At 35.0% G+C, this 15061-nt stretch overlaps 1 protein-coding gene across 1 annotated transcript in view; it reads left to right on the top strand.

The window, feature by feature from the left end:
• CCP110 (centriolar coiled-coil protein 110) overlaps nucleotides 1-15061 on the top strand; it is a 29031-nt gene that overhangs the window by 9732 nt on the left and 4238 nt on the right. Inside the window, exons 2-10 of the mRNA XM_007954726.2 lie at nucleotides 1864-1992; nucleotides 5161-6808; nucleotides 9395-9525; nucleotides 11462-11633; nucleotides 12156-12295; nucleotides 12606-12722; nucleotides 13001-13102; nucleotides 13504-13620; nucleotides 14528-14601. Of these exons, the coding sequence (XP_007952917.1) occupies nucleotides 1864-1992; nucleotides 5161-6808; nucleotides 9395-9525; nucleotides 11462-11633; nucleotides 12156-12295; nucleotides 12606-12722; nucleotides 13001-13102; nucleotides 13504-13620; nucleotides 14528-14601 (2630 nt within the window). The remainder of the gene's footprint in view (nucleotides 1-1863; nucleotides 1993-5160; nucleotides 6809-9394; nucleotides 9526-11461; nucleotides 11634-12155; nucleotides 12296-12605; nucleotides 12723-13000; nucleotides 13103-13503; nucleotides 13621-14527; nucleotides 14602-15061) is intronic.

Here is a 15061-nt window from a genome sequence, read left to right on the forward strand (position 1 = left end):
CCTACCGTCTCACCCCAGCACTGATGGCAAGGTTCGACAAGACAGAAAATAACAAATGCTGGTAGGGATGTGGAGAGATTAGGACTCTCATACACTGCTGGTGGAACTGTGAAGGGATACACCACTGTGGAAAGCAGCATGGCAATTCCTTAGAAAGCTGGAATTGGACATAACCATTTGACCCAGCAATCCCATTATTAGGTATTATCTTAGATGGTGAGAGCCAGGACAGGAACAGATATTATGCACACCCATGTTCATGACAGCACTATTTACAATAGCAAGAAGATGGAAACAACCTACGTACCTATCAGCGGAAGAGTGGATGACCAAACTATGGTACATACACACAATGGAATGCTGTGCAGTGCTAAAGAATAATGTAGAGTCTGCAAAACACCACATAATATGGATGAACTTGGAGGACATTATGCTGAGTGAAATAAGTCAATCACAGAAGGACAAATATATTACTACTTCGTTGTTGTGGAGGGTCAAGGAGAGGTTTATATATGGAGGGGAAATATCTTTGTTGGTTGCCAGGGGCTGGAGGGGAGGGGAAGGGAGGATATACCACACACACACACAATATATTGATCCATGTCACTTTAGTTTTGTGTATTTCATTGAAATATAATTTATGTACAGTGAAATACACAAAACTGAAGTGTCAAGTCAAACATTTTTGGCAAGAATTATTTTGTGATGATGCTCTGTACTTCATATTAAATTAAATCAGATGTAACAATGTCCAGTTGTACCTTTGTTAGTGATGTTTTGTTTGATGACTAACTTGTGAGGGTGACTGCCAGATGACTCTTTATAGTTACACATTTTCTTCTTTTTGATTAGCAAGTGAATTAACTGTGGAATTTTGTACCATGCAAATAAGAAATGAAAAAATTTAAAACAACAGTTTGTTAAGTGATTTGGTGATTTATTACTTGATGAATTTAATGTGGACCAAAATGTCTGAGCCTTGTTGTTTAGGGTCTTTAACTCCATCAGTTACTACTTATTTATGAACAAAATTTGATGTTCATAGGTCTTAATCCATGTGTTTATGTTGTATTTAATATATTAATATTTCATTTTTAGAATAATTTTATTATGACATGCATTTGCATTTTTGTAGGTCTAAAATAATGTTCTTGGCTCCTTAATACAGTGACTCAACTTCGTAGGACTTAATATTTAGGAGTTAAACCCACTATAAAAAGTTATAATGCTAGGAAACCTTTGATTATTTTATTTAGATCCATTTTATTTTTATTGATGAGTACAATGAAATGGAGCTAAAAATGAGTACTCATTTTGTAGGCAAATCAAACATTCTGTTACTTTTACCATTAAACTTTCAGACTTTGTTGTGGTGGTGGTGGTGGCAGAGAGTATTGTATGCACTGATCTAGAAGATTAAAAGTTGAAGACTAACTGATGACACAGTGAAGATACTGCCAAATGAAAAGCTCAGCAGTGTCCAACAGAGCTACTTGGAGCTCTTTCATTTAGAGCACCTGATACGTGAACAGACTTTTTTCCTTCTTTCTTTTAACATGTTTTTCCCCCAGTTGATAATAATTTACTTACAGAGAAATACATAGATCTTAAGTGTTACAGTCCATGAGTTTTGATATATGGTGTATACCTATATAACTCCCACCCACACAGAACATTTTCATCAATACAGATCCATCATGCCCATCTCAATCAGTCCCCATCCCCTCAACCACTGTTCACTTTCTTTCACTATAGACTGTTTTTGACTGTTGCATATGTTTTTAATCATTGTGATTCAAAACTATCTGTTTTTATGATAGTTTTGTCATTGATAAATAAGTACATATTAATGATGTTTTACAGCTTAACATTGAGAGAAGAAAGGAAATGCAACAAGAAAAGCAAAAAGCACTTGATGTGGAAGCAAGAAAGCAGGTTAATAGGAAGAAAGCTTTATTGACTCGTGTCCAGGAAATTCTTGAAAATGTTCAGGTGTGTCATTTAAGTTCTTTTATGTTGTAATTAAGAAAGCATAAGGATATTGTTATTAAGCATTCATAATAATTCTCAGAAATATCTTTGTACTTACTAGTTAATTACTAATATACTTTATTTTTAAGTTTGAAAAGCTTCATAATTTGTGATATTTCATTTCAGTTACTCCAGAGAAAATTCACTTGCTTGTTAGTGAAGCTGGGTACTTGAATCAGAGGGCATTTAGACAATGGAGACATGCACCAAATATAATTGCTTATTGTCTGCATCTTATGACTCTAAAACCATTGAATTCTTAGTCACAGAATGGTAGAATTGACCATTGTAGTTTACCCCTAAACTAATCAGACTATGGACTAAATGAGGTTATTCTCGTTCTCTGCTGAAGTAAATAGTTGCCCACATGTTTTGTTTGGTTTGGTGACAATTATACTCTTAGATGAACAAATATAATTTAGATTAGATAAATAGAATTCCCTAGATGTATCCCAGATCCAAATGGAAATAACTTAAACACATCTACACCTTTAGCAGTTATTTTTGTTTAGCTTAATTTAAATTTATGTGAACAATTTATTTCAAGATCTGGATCATTTTGTACTAAAAAGGAAAATGAATGAACTAAATTGAACAAATAATTTCTGCTATTATATGTAGTATTGTTTTGCTAGTTACATACTTTTGTTTTGTTTGTTTATAATCTTAGGGGCTTGTGTTTTGTCTGTGTAATTTATACTAGATGACACATGTATAATGAACCTTGAGATGTTTTCTACTAACTGCTGCCTTCGTTATTCTTTGTAGTATGCAGTGATTTTAATTTGTATATTAGAATTATTAGTTTTTTTAAAAAAATATAACTCAGAGCTCTAATTTAACAACTAAGATGTAGGTTTTTGACAGTAAATATTTCTTGTTATTGACAAATGTGGCATATTGTTATTTGTCCTTTGAAGAAAGCCAACAAATATTCGTTTAATAAAATTATCATTGAGACCAAGAACTTATGATGTTGAATTGTACAATAATGAATTAATTGGAAAGATAGAGAAATTTTATATAATATAAATAGATTTCTAAGGTGTTTACCTCAAAACTTGTGATTTAAAAATTCTTTTAACTGAAATATCTAAAGGCTTATTTTAGTGGTATATAAAAAATAGCTGCTGAATATTTAAAGTGTGAAATATTTTATTCAGGGAATAATTTTCATTGCTTAAACCTATGAACATATTCTAGGGTTTCATGAATGTGTTCACTTGTGGTTTATATTGGTCCTGACTAAGCTCTTATATCTTGTACTGTTTATTGTGGAGTACCTGGAAACCATTACATGTCTTGGGATTTGAAAGGTAAAACAGGAGTGCCATATAGTCTATGGAAAAAACAAGCACATACAAAAAACAACACAAAGATATTTTTAAAATTAGAATCCTAGAACCTATAATGATGTGATAATAATTTTTATAGTTTACTATATGCTTATATAATCTTTAGAAGCCATCCTAGTTCACTCTTCTTTCTTTTGTATAGTCAAATTATGTAAATACAAAGTGCAATTCTGTTTTTTTCTATTGGATCTCCTGTGTATACTTTTTCTCAGCTTAATTTATCAAACTTTTACCTATTATGCTTGTCCCCAAAACACTTATCAGGTTGCTGTTCTTAACTGACTGTCAGTTAATGTAATTGAATTTTGTTAAATTAATTTGATTTTAAGCTGATATTTTTCTTATTTCTAAGTAATTTAAGCTACATTTCTGAGCAATCATTATTATAAATTTGCCTCATTTTGTAGGGGGATTTTAGCTAAAAGTCTGAGTAACCATCTGGAAGGTGGAAATCTTATTTCTGAATTACTTTTGCTTAATCAATATCCTGGTCAAGTTAGTCTCTGTTAAAAAAACAAAAAAACTCACTGCCATTGAGTCAATTCCAACTCATACCAACCCCCTTTGGGTTTCCGAGGTGGTAAATCTTTATGGAAGTAGATTACCTAGTCTTCCTTCTATAAAGTGCTTGGTGGGTTTATGTAACAGATTTAATTAGTTGCTGTTTAACTCACACATTGGTATTCTAAGATGACAGCTCTTTTAAGAAGGCACTCTGGTAGCATAGTACCTAAGACACTTGACTGCTAACCAGAAGGCTGGTGGTTCAAACCCACCAACTATTCCTCAGAAGGAAGGTTGGGCAACCTACTTCCAAGTAATACTGCCTTGGAAACCCAAGGAGGGGTTGCTATGAGTCAGGTCTGACTGGATGCCACATAATAACAACAACAGCTCTCATAAGAGAAATAATTGGTGATATTAATAGTATATAACCAGAAAAAAGTTAAGGAAAATGGCAAGTCCATATGTGTATGTGTGTATATAAGATAAGATCATTAAAGAAAAGAAAGTTTATCAAATGGCAATAAATTAGGGCAGTAGTTTATTTTGTAATCAATTACAAAATAAAATTATTCATGGACTTGCTACTGTGGAAGGTTAGGTACCATCTGATGGGAGAGGACCACACAAAATGGACAGTATTTGTACTGCAGTGCTGAGGTTGCACTAGGTGTTCCTTTTGGAATATAGTTTCTAATGCTTTTGTCAGTTTGCAGTCCATATGTGTATGTGTGTATATATGTGTATGTGTATGGGTGTATATGTAAGGAGCTCTGGTGGTATAGTGATTAAGGCATTTGGCTGCTAACCTAAAGGTTGGTGGTTTAAACCCACTAGCCACTCTGGAAGAGGCCATTTGCTTCTGTAAAGATTTACAAACTTGGACAATCCAATGGGTGGCCTCTGTGAGTTGGAATCGACTACATGGTAGGTAGTGAGTTTGGTTTTGGAGTTTCAGTGTGTGTATATATACACATGTACATATATGCACATGCTTATATACACAAACATATATATTTGTACTTATTTGTGTATTAGATGAATTCTTTTTTTCCTTCAATTTTGTTTAATAAATAGACTGACATGACCATTAGATGTTTGAGTCCCATGTGAAATAAAATACCATCAAATACAAGTTACTTAGTTTATTTTTATTTGTTTTTGTTTTTAAATACCAAAATTCTGATTTCAGTCGTGTTTGTAGAAAATAACGAAATCAAAGGTTTTTTGTTTAGTGAGGAAATGTTAATTTTGGAATTTTCTTTTTCAGGTTAGAAAAGCACCTAATGCCAGTGATTTTGATCAGTGGGAGACTGAAACAGTTTACTCTAATTCAGAAGTCACAAACTTGAATGTTCCTGCTACATTTCCAGATAGGTTGCCAAGTCCTACTGAACACTTGACTTCAGCAAAGCTTGAAAATATAACTAGAATATTGCCTCTGGATGAGGACCAATTTAAATCTAATGGAGTAGATTTAGGTAGTGACTCAGAAGGATTTAGTTCTGTCACGCAATGTAATAGTTCAGATATTAGCCATGCAGAAAATGAAGCTTCTCCAAAGCCTTCTTTAGCAACCCCACAAGAGATTCTAATTTCTGATCATCTCTTCCCCAAAAGTGAAGAACAGGATTTATCACTTTTGGAAGAAGTCAATCCCGATCCCTACATAATGAGTCTTCAAAACCTTATGAAAAAGTCAAAGGAATATATAGAAAGAGAACAATCTAGACGCAGTTTGAGAAGCAGTGCAAAGACAAGTTTTAATGAGAGTCATTCAGACAAAGAAAATGATGCTGTTAAAGTGACTGACTATGTAAAGGAGACAGCCCATTTGGTAGGCAAACACTGTGGCTCAGTTATTCCTGACAAACCAAGCCTTAATAAATCAAATATTCTTCTCCAGGGTGCTTCTACTCAAGCAAGCAGCATGAATACATCCATTTTAGCTAGCTTTTCTAAAGTCGACATACCTGTACGAACTGGCCATCCCATTGTTTTAGATTCTGATTCTGATTTTAAAGTCATTCCTACTCTTATTCCTGAAAGTAATGTTATCAAAAGTCTTACTGGTTCTTATGCCAAATTACCTAGTCCAGAGCCAAGCATGAGTCCTAAAATGCATCGAAGACGTTCTAGGCCATCATCAGCATGTCATATACTTATAAACAACCCAATAAATGCCTGTGAATTAAGCCCTAAGGGAAAAGAGCAGGCAGCAGACTTAGTTGTTCAAGATACTGATGAGAAAACAAACATACTTAAAACTGTGCCAAAGTTACCAGTTGATTTAACAGGAGGTTGTTCAAACAAGGTTTATGGCAGCATAAATACATCTGAACCCAAAGAAGAAATAGCTTTAAGTAAATCAAATCAAGTATGTCAATCTTCAGGAAATGAATTAGAAAATAAAATTATTCATGGACTTGCTTCTGTGGAAGTACAGGTGACATCTGACGGGAGAGGACCACACAAAATGGACAGTACTTGTACTGCAGTGCCAAGATTGCATGAACCATATGGCACCAGTCAGTGTACAGCAAGTCAAAACTTTGGAGTGGTGAGTGGACTTAAGTCAGCCAGTATGCTAGAGAAAAGCTCCTGCAATTTACAAATGGAACTGAATAAGTCTTATGATGTAAAGAACCCATCTCCTTTACTGATGCAAAACCAGAATAATAGACAGCAGATGGACACACCTTCAGTGTCCTGTGGAAATGAACAGTTTCTGGAAAACAGTTTTGAGAAAGTTAAACGGAGACTAGATTTAGATATTGATAGTTTGCAAAAAGAAAACTACCCATATGTCATAACAACTGGAATGGCTCACCTGGAAAGGCAACCTTTGTTGGAAAAAAGATACCCCAAGGGATCTGTCTGTGTGAACAAGAATAGAATGTTAGAAAACAGTTCAAAAGGTAAGGAAACTTTGAATCATTTGATGCGTATAAAGCAGATGGTACCTTTATTTTAATACCTTTAATTGACATTAATAAAAATAAGTTTTCATATGTTCATCAGGATACTTAATTTATCATATTAAAAAAAACAAACTCACTGCCATCGAGTTGTTTCCAACTCATAGCGACCCCTCCTTGGGTTTCCGAGGCATTATGTCTACGGAAGTAGATTGCCCAAATCTTCTTTCTGAGGAGTGGCTGGTGGGTTTAATGACTAGCCTTCTGGTTAGCAGTCATATGCCTTGGGCACTACACCATAATTACAAAACCAACAAAACAAATGTGTTGCCATCGTGTTGATTCTGTAATCTTTACAGTAGGAGACTGCTGCATCTTTCGGCCACAGAGCAGCTTGTGGGTTCCATCGGCTGACCTTTTCCTTTTGGTTTAGTAGCTGAACACTTAACTACCGCACTATTTATTGCCATTTGATAAACTTTCTTTTCTTTAATGACCTTTCTTATTTAAAGTGTGAAGCTTTGAATGTCCACTTGGTATTTTAGAGGATACTCAGGAAGAAGTTCTTGCATGAAATACCATGCATAACTTGAATCCATAATTTTAATGTCAGTCTTCAGGAAATCAATTACAAAATAAAATTGTTCATTGCTACTATGGAAGGTTAGGTACCATCTGATGGGAGAGACCACACAAAATGGACAGTATTTGTACTGCAGTGCTGAGGTGGCACTAGGTGTTCCTTTTGGAATATAGTTTCTAATGCTTTTGTCAGTTTGCAGTTTCATTTGTAATGAGAGTTTCATGTAGAGGGCCCTTCAGTAAACACATTAACATCAAATTATTAGAGAAAATATCACAAATGTTATTCACTCTGAATGGGGTTTCAATAATGATGTTTTGATAAAATTATGTTTTCAAATTTCTTTCTATTGCATCTACAGTTAATTAACAGCAATTTGTTAAAACATGTCTTTTTCATTACTCCTTACTTCGTTGTCATGGTTAATAATCCTTCATAACTGATTCAGAAAACATATAAATAAAGTAAATTAGTTCTTAGATACAGACATTTCAGCTCCTACGTGATATATATTTTCCTGGAAGACCTCATGTTCTATAAAATTGCACACTAAATATAACAGAGCTTATGGGAAAAATAGGGTTCAAACAGACTGCTTAAACCCTGTGCAACTATGTAATAGTGCTAATAAATGAACAGTTAGTACCTGGGGAGCAACTTGGATCCTCCAAATACACAACATGTGTGGTAGAGGTTGCCACAGTGACTATTTAAAATACCCACAATCACTGGCAATTTTGGCAATGCTTTAGTAAGAATGGGGCCAGAGGATGTGAGAGGATGCTGATGAAGCCAATTGTGGAGCCAGTTGGGCTATGAACCTGGGCAAGGGAGGTAGTGCGGTATGCTCAGACCTGCCCACAGCTGGGTGTACCTCCCTAGGGAGAGAGCCCCAAGGACAGGCATTCACTTAAAAAGTTTGTAAGATAGAGCTGAATGGACTCCTCCTCCTAGTTCAGTGGTTGAACTGAGGGGCTTTTTCTTTTCTTGTGGAAGCTTATAATTCTACTCTTGTGTTTCCAGCTCCCTTTGCCTATGAAAAATTCCAGATGAACAAATGAAGATTATTGTAGCTGAGTGAGAAATACATTTAGTAAAAAAATTATGGAAAGACCAAGCAGTAGGAAAATGTTATTGTCATGTGTTGTATGTCAGTTCTGACTCATAGCAACCCTAGAAAACAATAGAATTGACCCTGTAGAGTTTTCAAGGCTGTAATCTTTATGCAAGCAGATTGCCACATCCTTCTCCCACAGAGCAACAGATGGGTTCAAACTGCTGCTTGTTAGCTGCTGAGCACTTAACCACTATGCCACTATGGCTCCTCAGTAGAACAATCATTTGGAAAGGATTTTTCAGATTTAGTTGAATTACAATGAATTACAATGATTCTTTAAATTTAGTTGAAATATATATGCTATGATTGTATAACACTTGGTATTTCAGCTTTTCAATAAGATCTCAGCACTTTGTTTCAGTAAAATTGCATAATCATAATGATTCTCTTAATAAATTTTTTAGTTAGTAATTAAAATAATACCTGGATTAAAAAAAATATATATTTGGATTTTTAACACCCAATACTTTTTGGAACCTCAAGCTGAAAAAGCTTTACACCATCAAAGATCCTTATACTTTAAAAAGCAAAACTATAAACTCCAACACAAGTGATTCTTAAGAATGAAAAGAATAAATAGAGATGAGGTGTGTGTGAAGACCACATCTTAAGTAAATTGGAGTAAGGAGAATTTTGCCCAAACATAGGTCTTGGCTACATCAGTTCAGGCCATGATGGGATCTGTCCAATGAGTAGGTAAAGGCAATGAGATGTAAAAGGAGTGGCAAAATGTGAATGTAGTTCAATGTGGGTTCCCTCCTATATCTTGATCACATTATGTTGAACAGGATATGTCATAAGCATATTTCAAATTGATGGTATAAAATGTGAGATATTAGCATTGTAGTTAATTTTCTTAATTTGAGGGTACATGTTTATTTTTCAGAAGGAGAGGAGATACTAAAAAGCAAGATACTAGCTTTTGAAGAAATGCGGAAGAGGCTAGAAGAACAGCATGCTCAGCAGTTATCACTACTCATTGCTGAACAGGAAAGGGAACAAGAAAGATTGCAAAAGGTGAGGAATTAAAATATAGGGGTGTTGGGCTTGTAAGTGAAACTTGGCAGCACATACCTATGGATTTCGGTCATGTATAAGATGTGTACTTTCCATTCCTGTATATCTTAATTTAAGAAGGCCATTGTTTTGTTTTGTTTTCCATAGTCTCAATTGTTCCATGTTTTTCTCCCACTTTATCCAAAACCTTCTAATGTGATCCCTTTCAGAGTAGTTGGTAGTGGTAGCCGGGCACCATTTAGTTGTTCTGGTCTCAATGTAGTGGAGGCTGAGGTTCATGTGGTCCATTAGTCCTTTTGACTAATTATTAGGATGTGTGTTTGATTTTCTTCACTCTTCTTTCTGGATGGGAAAAGACCAATAGTTGCACCTTGAATGGCTGCTCATAAGCTTTTAAGACCCCAATCACTACTCACGACAATAGCATGTAGAACGTTTTCTTTGTGGACTATGTTGTGCTGATTGACCTTGATGACCTCAAGATCATGGTCCTGAGCCCCTAGGCCCAGCAACTCATTCCCTTAAGATTTTTGGTTGTGGCCCAGAAGTTTTCATAACTTTGCCCTCTGTATACTTTAGTATATTCATGGATATATTTCCAAAGTATGTAAATATATATGTGGAAATATTCTCTGTCAAACATATATATTTGTGAGTATGGTTCCATTCTTCTTCCCACACCTGTCAGCTTTTGTGTCAATGTATCCACTTGTAGATTATTGTTATTAGGTGACTGTGAATTTACCTATATTGCCTTTAACTCTTTTACTTCTCCCAGTGTCTTCTTTTGCCTAGATTATTTTTTGCTGACCTCCCGCTTATTGTATATTGTATATTTTCCCTTCATTCAAGTTAATATGTGTCTACTCTCTAGTTAATGGTTTACCACCTTTCCCACCCACACCTGGTAACCATCAAAGAATGTTTCTTTTTGTGTGAAAACCTTTCCTTGACTTTTTACAGTCGTGGTCTCATGCAATATTTGTCCTTTTGCAATTGAATGATTTCGCTCAGCGTAATGTCCTCTAGGTTCATCCATATTATGTTTTGTAGATTCAGCGATACTCTTTAACGTTGCATAGTATTCCATTGTGTGTATGTACTATAGTTTGTTTATCCATTCACCTGTTAATGGGCATTTGGGTGGTTTACATCTTTTTGCTGTTTTGAATACTGCTGCAATTAATATGGGTATGCATATATCTATTTGTGTCACGGCTCTTATATCTGTAGGATATATACCTAGTAGTGGGATTGCTGAATCAGTTGATATTTCTATTTCCAACTTTTTAAGGAAGTACAATAGTGTTTTCCACTGTGGTTCTACCATTTGACAATCCCACCAGCAATGTACAAGGGGTCCAGTCTTTCTATACCCTTGCCAGCATTTGCTTTTTCCTGTTTTTTTTTTTTTTTTCTTTAACTTTGGTATTAGTGCTGGGGTGATTTGGTGTTGTTGTTTTGACTTGCATCTCTCTAATGGCTAATGATCATGAGCATTTCTTCATGTGTCTGTTAGCTGCCTGAATGTCTTCTTTGATGAAGCATCTGTTCGTGTTTTCTACCCTTGTTTTGTTTTTTTGTTGTTGAAGTGTTGAAGTTTTCTATAAATTTCAGAGATCAGTCCCTTATCTGTTGCCAAAAATCTTTTCCTAATCTGTGAGTTTTCTTTTTACTCTATTGGTGAAATCTTTGTTGTTTTCTTTTTCAGGCCCTTGACATTGATGCATGTATTGCTAGAATGTCAGGTTTAATATTTAGATCCTGATCTAAAAGTAGTTGCATAATTTATCAAAAGGCACTTTATTAAATTCTTGATGTTTTATAAATGGATGCCAAAATTCATACATAGTATTTTGAGATATAATTGAACAAGATATTATAACAAGATATAATTGAATAAGAGATCTAGCCTGTTAAAACTGTTAATCTGCAGGAAATAGAAGAACAGGAGAAAATATTAAAAGATGCGAAGGCAATTACAGTGGAAGCCTCTAAATTGGACAATAACAATGCGGTGGACTTGGAATGGAGAAAAATAAGTGACTCTGATTTGCTGGAAACAATGCTGTCTCAAATGGATTCACTCCATACTTCAAATAGTTCTGGTAATTAACATAATTTTGGGGGCATACTTTAAAATTTTAGCTCCTTTCGTCAAGTAAGTTCATGTTCAGCCTACTGCTATTTGCCAGCTGCTTAGTAACCAGTGAAAAATGATAGCAACAGATCAAAGAGCAGTAAACAGGTGTTCATGAGAAAAGACCACCTCAGTGAGGAAAATGTCAGGAAATTTGGCTCAGAGCCCAGCCTTTGTTTATTCATATAGCAGATGACAAGCTTCAAGTGAAAACACAATTTGCCATCTCCTGAGTGATCTTGAATTACATCTAATTCCCCAGTGTCTGTAAGAACTTATCTTTCCATCTTTAATTATCCTGAGATGCTGTTTGTGTTGAAAAGATCTATCTGATATATAAGCTTAAAGTCCATAAATATTTGACATCTGCATGTGGATCAGTTTCAGGGGCAGTTGTTATCCTTAGTGAGTGTCACAAGTGCTTATTTGAATCTTCTGTATGTCCTGCCTATATGACCTCAGGTATAATGGTACATGTACATTTCCCTAGGTTTCATGAATCCTGCCCTACAACATAACTTTGATTCTGCAGATGAATCACCATTCTACCTCTGGGGATCATCAACTAGTAGCTTGACCAAAATTTCAGTAATAAGACCTTTTGGAAGGACCAAAAATAAATGGTCTCAGGTGGGCAAATTTAATTATATTTATATAATTATATACATAATATATATATTTCTTAAGAGTGACATTATCTTAGGTTGTGTAAACGAGCTTTTGTATTTTTATAAATGAGCCATACATCAAATAGCTTTTATTAGCGAAGACACTACATAGATCATACAAATATAGAGGAATTTAGTTCTTGTTATTTCTAGTTAGGAATCTTGTTATTTCTAGTTAGGAATTTAGTTAGTTGACTGTAATAATTTAGAAAAGCAATCTTGCCTATAATGTTCAGATTCTTAAAACATTTTGTCTATTTTATTTCTCCTAGGTTTTCAGTCCAGAAGTACAAGCAAAATTCAACAAAATAAGTGCTGTGGCAAAAGGGTTTCTTACTCGTCGGCTTCTGCAGACAGAGAAGCTGAAGCAGCTGCGACAAACCGTAAAAGTAAGGTGATTGTTGTGACAGTTGAGCGGGCGGATTAGTTAAGAACTTAAGTCAGGTAAATTATTTTTTTGGACCCTGTAAAACAGGCAACTTTAGAAGACTATAAATCTTACTCTCGTTTTTTTTTTAATCTCACTTTACAGTGTGTGCTGTTTGACTTCTTAGTGTTTTTGTAATTTGTGTTTTGGATTGATTGAGATAAAGAGCAAAAGGAAAGCCCAGTGATCTTTATGGATCTTTATAAAAGCATGGTTTTTGAAGGAATTTTCTTTTTTCAGGATACTATGGAGTTCATAAGAACTTTTCAGTCAGAAGCACCATTAAAGAGAGGAATTGTTTCAGCTCAAGATGCATCTCTTCAAGAAAGAGTGTTAGCTCAGGTAAATGCACACATCCTGAAGGCTTTTAAGAAGTGAAAGGAGCTCTGGTGGCATACTGCCAAAGGCATTTGAAGGCTAACCAAAAGGTTGGCAGTTCAAACCCACCATCCACTCTGCAGAAGGAAGACGGGGCAATCTACTTTCATAAAGATTTATCACCTTCGAAACCCAGTGGGGGTTACTATGAGTTGGAATTGACTTGATGGCAGTGGGTTTGGTTTTGGTTTTTGGTTTTTAAGAAGTGAAGGTGTTGTATTTCTCTCCCTTTGCTAATTACTGAAACTAGGTTTCAATTAAAACTTTAACCTTTTACTCTAAGTAAAAGAAGAGTACATAGTGTTACTGAACTCTAACCTCATCTTTTTTTCTTGGATATAATATTTTCTTTCTTTTGAACCTAGTTGCGAGCTGCCTTGTATGGTATTCATGACATATTCTTTGTAATGGATGCAGCTGAAAGAATGTCTATTCTACATCATGATCGAGAAGTTCAAAAAGAGAAAATGCTAAGGCAAATGGTATGCTATATGATTTTCTAATGAATAAGGTTATTCTAGGTTTGAGGGGTTTTTGTTACCTGGCCTCAACTCATGGCAATCCCATGTACAGCAGAATAAAGCACTGCCCCATCCTCCATGACCAGTTGTACATTGAACCATTGAAATCCATAGTTTTCACTGGCAGAATCTTGGAAGTCGATCGCTAGCCCTTTCTTACTAGTCTGTCTTCATTTGGAAGCTCCACAGAAACGTGCTCACGTTGACTACACATAAGGAACATTGGCTGGAATTGAACTTGAGTCTCCCATATGGAAGGCAAGAATTCTACCAATAAACCACCATCCCCTATGGGTTTGGGTAATTAATACTAAATACCATTCTCTATTGGCTTCAGCACTCTCACTACAATTATTAAGCACAGATAACTCCCAGAATTACTAGCAAAATTGAAATATGTAGAGAGATTTAAAAGAAATTGGTATAAGAATTGCATCCTGTTTCTTACTGGATTTTGGAGCTCAAGCTTAGATTATTGCTTGATTGGCTTATGAAGACTGTCAGCTACAACTGATTGAATTTCCTTGAAGCTATCTTGTGGATTGTGCCCTTTTTCTTTGGAAGTCAGAGTTAGAAAACAAGCTTAAAATTAGTTAGAAATATATCAGAGTGAGTGTGGGAAGTCTGTGTTGGAATCAGTGTTCTTAGTTTGGTTGGCAAAAGAAAAATAAGTAAAATCTATATTACTTCATTGGGAAAAATAAGATAATTATTTGTTTAAAACTCATAATGCTTCAATTGCTATAAAGAAATTTTAAGTTAAAGTTAAAAATGCTAGTACAGATAAGCTTAGCAATTTGGGATCATCCTGTACTATAATAAAGTAGTAGTATTGGTACTGTTTGAGCTTTATGTTTTTATTTTAAAGGATAAAGTGAAAAGCCCACGCGTGGCTCTTTCAGCTGCAACACAGAAATCTCTTGACAGGAAGAAGTACATGAAGTAAGCTTTTTTCATGTCATATCATACTATTTTAATTATTAAACCAATTAATCTTAGTCATCTGTTAGTCTACTTGTATATTAAATTTTGGAGCTCTGGTGGCATAGTGCCTAAGGCATTTGACTGCTAACCAGAAGGCTGGTGGTTCACACCCACCAGCCACTCCTCAGAAGACAGATTGGGCAATCTACTTCTGTAGTGATAATGCCTCAGAAACCCAAGGAGGGGTCATTGTGAGTCAGATCCAACTTGACAGCAGTGAGTTTTTTAGTTGAGATATTTAAATTAGAAGCAAAGGACAGTTAATTTTCCACAGCTGAACTGATAGAAATAAACGCAGATATAGAATCTGATTTCATCTTTCATAAATACATTTATTACGAAATTTGTCAACATTCAGTTTGTACAATTGATAGCCAATCAAAAAATCTTAAAAACAGTTCATCCTTGTATTTGGGGT

The sequence above is a fragment of the Orycteropus afer genome, unplaced genomic scaffold (genome assembly GCF_000298275.1).
Source record: "Orycteropus afer afer isolate SDZICR_OR568_19922 unplaced genomic scaffold, OryAfe1.0 scaffold00470, whole genome shotgun sequence".
NCBI classification, from domain to species: domain Eukaryota; kingdom Metazoa; phylum Chordata; class Mammalia; order Tubulidentata; family Orycteropodidae; genus Orycteropus; species Orycteropus afer.